The following is a 6,595-nucleotide window of genomic DNA, read 5'->3' as shown; positions in this document are numbered from 1 at the left end:
CATTTGTATCTGTAGATACATTCAATATATGACATGCATTGATTTATTTATTCTTATTTGTTTTCATAAGTTATCTTCCTCGTTCTTAGTTACTTACAGTAAAGATAAAAATCATACGTACATGTCATGTTTTCTGGAAAATGTTTTTTTAACGCAGTTTATCGGATTCGTTCTCTTCCAGACATTTGGCCAGCTCTGGAAATTTAATGTTATCAAATTGTATTTACAACACGTACAAAGTAAACATAAACTGTCTACTCTTGTCCTTCACCTGAGAGGCTAATCAACTTGGTCAAGAAAAACAGTTTCATGGTCAACACTGATCACCCATATCCTGTAAGTCCTTTATAATATGTTGGAGTTCCTCTTAATTGGATGTCTCATATTTCTTTCCGTGTACTGTGCCATTCAATGGATTATTCGTTCATCGAGAAAAGTTCTACGAGGGCCGAAGGGCTGGCCCGTCATTGGTGTACTTTTTGAGTTTGATCTTTTGACTTTACATTTCAAACTCTTTGAATGGACTATAATTTATGGAGACTTTTTTGAATTTGAATTATTGGGCAAGAAATTTGTGAGTCTGAATTCCTCTGAAATTGTTAGAGAGACCTTTAACAAAGAACCAAATGCAAGCATCACTGCTGCTCGACCATCAACCTTTTTTGGGAAATATCTTTTTGATAATTATTCAGATCTTGAATTTGCTTCACCGGATTCAGCATGGACCAAACGTAGAAAACTAGCCTTTCAATTGATCAGATCTTATGGAGATGGATTATTCTGCATTGAATATCAAATCAAGAAAGAGCTTCGATCAGTAACGGAGGAAATCCGAAACCTGGATAACAAAAACGTCGATCCATCTGACAAAGCTGAAGAGTTCACACTAAATACATTGGAAGTTATGGTAAGATTCAAATATTGAAAATTTGTCACTTATTTTCTAAAAATATTTTTTTGATATATTTTAATGTATAAAATAGATCATTGGACGAAGTTCTGGAAAAAATGGAGAATTGCACAAGGTTTTAAGGAAACTTGACTCTCTTATAAACGCAACAGCCAACCAAGGAATTGATGTCGTGTACAGTTTCTTTCCATTTCTTCGTTTTCTTCCTCTGAGAATGTCATTGATGTTTAAAGAGGTGCACAAGACAAAACAACGTATGCTGGACAATCTGGAATTATTGTCGGTAATATATTTTGATATTTTTTTGGTGGATTTCGACATATACATTTGTATATAGAGAGCCAACGACACAGCATATCCTATTGTGTCGGATCTACTGAATAGACACTAGGTCACATAACAGCTCCCAACCAAAATTAAAGAAAAAATATTTTAAAAGGAAAAAAGAGTTTAAAAACAAATACATTATAGGTATTAAATTTTGCACTTGTTAAACAACAATTAAACAACAATTAACATCCACTTACTTAAAAAAAAGTTCTTGACACATATTTTAGAAATTTACTACATATAGTATAGGACACTTTTACAGAAAGAGGATACCAAAGTAAAGGGAATTTACCACAGTCTAATTGATGTCATAAATCAGAGGGATGAGAATGGAAAACAGTGGTTTACAGAAGAAAATTTATCCAATCTTCTCACGAATCTTGTCGTTGCTGGTAATTATAATTTCACCAATCTGCATAAGAAAGGTGATCAGTTTCATATTATCTATCTATAGCTATTCCATAGTCAAAACAGTGCGATAACATTCTTGCATATATCTTTAGTTTTAGAAATTGCAAATAAACCGAAATCTCTAATAGAATGAAGATCTGCTTGTTTGCACATATAATAAAAGAACAAAAATAGTGCCTAGACAGGAAAATATTTCATTTTTAGCCATAATAATGTTTATTGTTACTTTGCAAACTTGTTTGGTTGAGATCAATCAAAACTGTTGGAAGCATAGGATTTTGAAAGACATTTACGTGGTCTTTTAGTAGCTAAAGCAGCATCATATGAATAAAGTTATGATCTTTGATATAGTATACAATCATATGTACCAAATTTTATTGAAATCAGACCCAAATTATTTGTGAAGCTTTTAATAAGAATTCCATACACTATTCATTTTAAGTAATATATGGAGATAACGAACAGTATCCAAGCTCAAAAGTGCATTAAACAATACAAAATAGGAGCAGAGCAAACACGGACCTCCAAAACATCAGAGGTGGGATCAGGTAACCAAAGGAATATTGTTCATTGAAATTTAAAACCAATGTAATGCATTTTGTGTCTTGGTGTAATAAAACCTGTGTAGCAAAGGATCACTTCTAGGTGAATATATGTGTTGACCTATAGGGCCGATATTGGTTTCAGTCTTTAGAAAAAGCTTATTGATAACCGTTCCGGTCGCTGACTTTAGGGCACATGCGTGTAGTTTCTTGTTTCTCATGCATCGCTTTAGTTGAAGTCAACTGTGTGTTCATATGACCATGCCTCGGTATTTACAGATACATCCTTTGTATGAGGGTCCTTACTTGATGTCTGGGTAATGACAACGGGACATAAAACCTTTACTGACCTTACCACATTCTTTTCTAATCTGTAAACCTCCCTCCTGCATTTTTGGCATAACATGTCGCCAATGCACACAATTTTCCCGAAGAATGAACTGCATCTACTCTGCATAGCGCAGTATCTCTCCCACTGGCACAACAGTACTATTACCCAGAGATGTTCTTGAAAGACAAACGCAGCAATTTTTGCTCGCCATGATTTTTTTTCGTGACACCTGCAGTATCGAGTAACAGAAAGTGAATGATTTATGTCCTCGAACAAAGTGTGCTTACACTGAGGTATAGTTCCGGTTGACTGCGTTCAGTTAAAGAGATTTTATGATCTGTATTTTCATAAATGTATTTTATATCAACAGCAAATAGAAGTAAAATGCAAAAACCTGTAAAAAAAATATTAATTTCGTATTTATACAGTTAAAAATTTGAAAAAAAAATAAAAGTATGTCAACAGGTGGATTCGAACCAGGACACTAAAAATGTTCATGGTGAGAGTCTGCGGTCTATCTTTCTGAGCTATACTGACTAAAAATACATATGTCATAGACAGGGATGGGCACGATTAATGAAAAATGTAATTGATTAATAATCGATTACTTAGAGGAATTTTGTGTAATCGATTATTAATCGATTACACTCATTTTTGTCCTGTAATCGGTTGTAACCGATTACTTTGGAAGGTGTAATCGATTAATAATCGATTACTTCCAAGTTTTTATCCCTTCAAATATCAAAGCAATATTTAAATGGTAAATGTCGATGTTTAATCACTGAAGTTTGAATGTGTTCCTGCAGTTTCAGTGCAGATTTTTTTAAAGGTTTTATTGTGGTTTAATTTCATATTTTAGACCTAACATTTTCACTAAATGCCCAAATGAGGGATTCTCTACCATGGAAAGTGGATACATGATTCCTACAAAAAAATGTGCCAAAGAATTAATTATTCCTTTCAACCTTGAATCTAAACCTCCATATTTATTGACTTGTTGCAAAAATTATTTAATATTTTATTGTGAATTACTTCATTAGAAGTATTTGGGCTGCCTGTATGTTGACAGTACACATGAAACATTCCTGTACCTGTCTTCTTCAAAAAAATAAGTAAATTAGAACAAACTCTTAGTAATAAACATGTAAATTAAATGTGTCTTTAAGTAATTTAACTACTAGCACAATTCATTCTGTATTGAAATAAGTGTTTTGAGAGCTATTGATTCTTTTAATAATATTGTTTGTCTTCAATGGAATGAAAATTAAACACTAGGTAGTTCACAGTTTACACCTCATTATCTGCAAATCGACACACTCCCTCTCTTACAGACACTTATAACCTCTCACTGATATAAAAGCAACCTTACAATTTTGAATGAAAACATGAGAATGATTTTGCAAATTTTAAAGTTACTAAAACACAAGTTTGAAGTTGTTTAAACATTTTCAGATATGAATAAGTATTTCCAACTTCTTTTTTTCCGAGTACAATGTAGTTTATTTACCAAATTATTTATATTTTTGCTATTTATAATTTTCTATTACAAGACAAAGTTTTTCAACATCTGAAATATGAAAAAGGTCATGCAGCAAGAGGAAAGTGGGTCAAATGTAAAATGCACACAAAAAATCGGTATATTTTATTAATAAAAGAAATAAATTCATGCTTTAGAGTCCAGAAATAGGCGCTGAAGTGGGTTGGGGTATTTTTTCTAAGACGAGAGCTTTCGTCCCTTGTAGAGTTCATGTACATAGGTGTGGTACGTCTTTTTTAAACGTGGTTTTTCTTGACTGAAATGTCAGAATCTCTAGTTTATCAACTTTTAAGTGTATTTATAGAAGATTCAAATTTTTTAAAATTTATTTTTGTAGAGTTTATGTATATACATGTAGGTGTGGTACGTCTTTTTTAAACGTGGTTTTTCTTGACTGAAAGTGTCAGAATCTCTATTTTATCAACTTTTAAGTGTATTTAAAGAAGATTCAGATTTTTTGAAATTTATCTTATATTTAACAATCCGGAAGACAAGGCCCTATGGGTGTGGTACGTCTTTTTTAAACGTGGTTTTTCTTGACTGAAAGTGTCAGAATCTCTATTTTATCAACTTTTAAGTGTACTTAAAAGAAGATTCAAATTATTTAAAATTTATTTTATATTTAACAATCCGGAAGACAAGCCCCTATGGCAAAAATTAGTGCCTTAATGGACAAAATACTGTTTTGATCAACTTTGGAGGTTAATATCAAAGTTGCAAATAAATAAATTTAGGTTCAAAATGCAAATTTGAAAAATGTAGACAAATATACGATAGAAAACAACTGAAGAACATTGATTTTTAAATGAGACTTTTTCCGGAAATTGTTCTCTCCTGTAGGTCAAATCTTTTGTTATAACGAATACATCCTTTTATATAAGCATAGTATTTTTGAAAGAAATTCATAGAAATTTTATTTAAGTAATCATGTCAACACTGTTTGTCGAAATCAATAATCGAAACACCTGATTAAATATCTTCGTGTGGTCAACTTGTGTACAAAGTTAAACTGAGATTTGATAAAGTGTGTAATTTTTGTAACAAGGTGTAATATTTTGCTGTCAATGACAATCTACGTAGACATTGATAAGTAAAAAATCTGCAATCAATTTTTTAAATTGATTTAGTGTTTGCTACAAAATTAATATATATTGGGGAATTCTTATCAAACTACATGTATATGTAGTCTATCAATAAATTAGATTCTCATTTTCTGCTCTTTTTTTTATTATAAAAAAGGTTTTCTGACAACAAGAGGGACCATTTTATCCTTGATTCAACTTCTAGCGAAGAGACCAGATCTCCAGAAGGCTTTACAAAAAGAAATAGACAGAACGGTTGGTCCTGATAGAGAACCATGCCTCGCCGACAGGGAGAAATGTTACTTAACTGAGGCTGTTGTCATAGAAACATTTCGTTATATTTCTCATGTTCCTCTGTCCTTACTCCATGCTACGTCACAACCGACTACTATAGGGGGTTATAATATTGATAAGAACACAGTAGTAAGCTAAAATTTTAATCAGATACTTTTCTTTTAATTATTTTTTGGCTTTCAAATCTTGGTGATATGCACAAAGTATTATTTGTTCCATGCAGATTGTACCAAACCTTTGGACAATTCACCATAGTGAAAAAGAGTGGGAGGAACCATTCAAGTTTAAACCAGAACGCTTTCTGGACGCTGATGGCTTTTTGCTGCCTTCGAATGACCCCATCAAAAAAAGGTATTATTATCAATTCACTGTGATAGCAAAATATGCATGGGAATTTGTTCTTTGGCATTTCTTAAATATCAAATAAAGATACATATTATTTTAGAGTCATTGCTTTTGGAATTGGAAAGAGAAGTTGTATCGGCGAAGTGTTTGCAAGATCACGCATATTTTTATTTCTGGCGACTTTGATGCAACAGGCAACGATTGTCGAGCCCAAAGGGAAATCTCTAGAAGATCTTTTACCTCGAGAAATGGTTCCTGGCATAAGTCTCCAACCAAAAGCTTATGAAGTTCGATTTGTTCTCAGGTCGAATTAAAAGTCATCACAGATATATAGCGTACTACCCATTTTGAAATTTTGAGCGAATGTCGATGACATTTTCCTCTAAACTACATCTTAATAGTCTGCAGCTTAAAGATGATGAACTTTTTTCATACAAATCGGGAGGAGAGCAAACACTGACCTCTAAAAACATCAGAGGTGGGATCAGGTGCCATGGAGGAACAAACATCCCCTGTCGACCGGTCACACTCGCCGTGTGCTGTTAATTATAAAGAGCAACAACGACAACAAATATTAAGAAAGTATTAAGTCACAGATAAGGACAAATATATATATATATATATATATATATATATATATATATATATATATATATATATATATATATATATATATATATATATATTAGGGATGTCAAATCGGTCACTTTTTGATAATCAGTTACTCGGACATTTTTCCGATCGAGTACCCGGGTACTCGGTAAAAATGTAAATACAAGTTTGTTTATTTTTAATATTGTTAATTTGTTAAAC

General features: G+C 32.2%; 1 protein-coding gene across 1 annotated transcript; it reads left to right on the top strand.

The window, feature by feature from the left end:
• Window positions 1–239: 239 nt before the first annotated feature.
• Window positions 240–6,312, top strand: LOC133175852 (cytochrome P450 1A1-like). The gene is made up of 6 exons (XM_061310982.1): window positions 240–907; window positions 984–1,193; window positions 1,503–1,632; window positions 5,301–5,566; window positions 5,661–5,788; window positions 5,883–6,312. The coding sequence occupies exons 1-6, from the start codon at window positions 353–355 to the stop codon at window positions 6,094–6,096; spliced, it is 1,503 nt and encodes a 500-aa protein (XP_061166966.1). The 5' UTR covers window positions 240–352; the 3' UTR covers window positions 6,097–6,312.
• Window positions 6,313–6,595: the final 283 nt, after the last annotated feature.

This window comes from Saccostrea echinata, unplaced genomic scaffold (genome assembly GCF_033153115.1).
Source record: "Saccostrea echinata isolate AGI-Se365-2 ecotype Australia unplaced genomic scaffold, CSIRO_AGI_Sech_v1 ptg000064l, whole genome shotgun sequence".
Lineage (NCBI taxonomy): Eukaryota > Metazoa > Mollusca > Bivalvia > Ostreida > Ostreidae > Saccostrea > Saccostrea echinata.
Note: the sequence above shows the minus strand (reverse complement) of the source record. Positions and strands in the feature narration are given on the sequence as shown.

Bases quoted from the DNA above. Each gene is read 5' to 3' on its own strand.
- LOC133175852 (XM_061310982.1), top strand. From the start codon at position 353: ATGTTGGAGTTCCTCTTAATTGGATGTCTCATATTTCTTTCCGTGTAC. The intron at 5,567-5,660 runs GTAAGCTAAAAT...TGTTCCATGCAG, and splicing joins ATATTGATAAGAACACAGTA to ATTGTACCAAACCTTTGGAC. The intron at 5,789-5,882 runs GTATTATTATCA...ATATTATTTTAG, and splicing joins AATGACCCCATCAAAAAAAG to AGTCATTGCTTTTGGAATTG.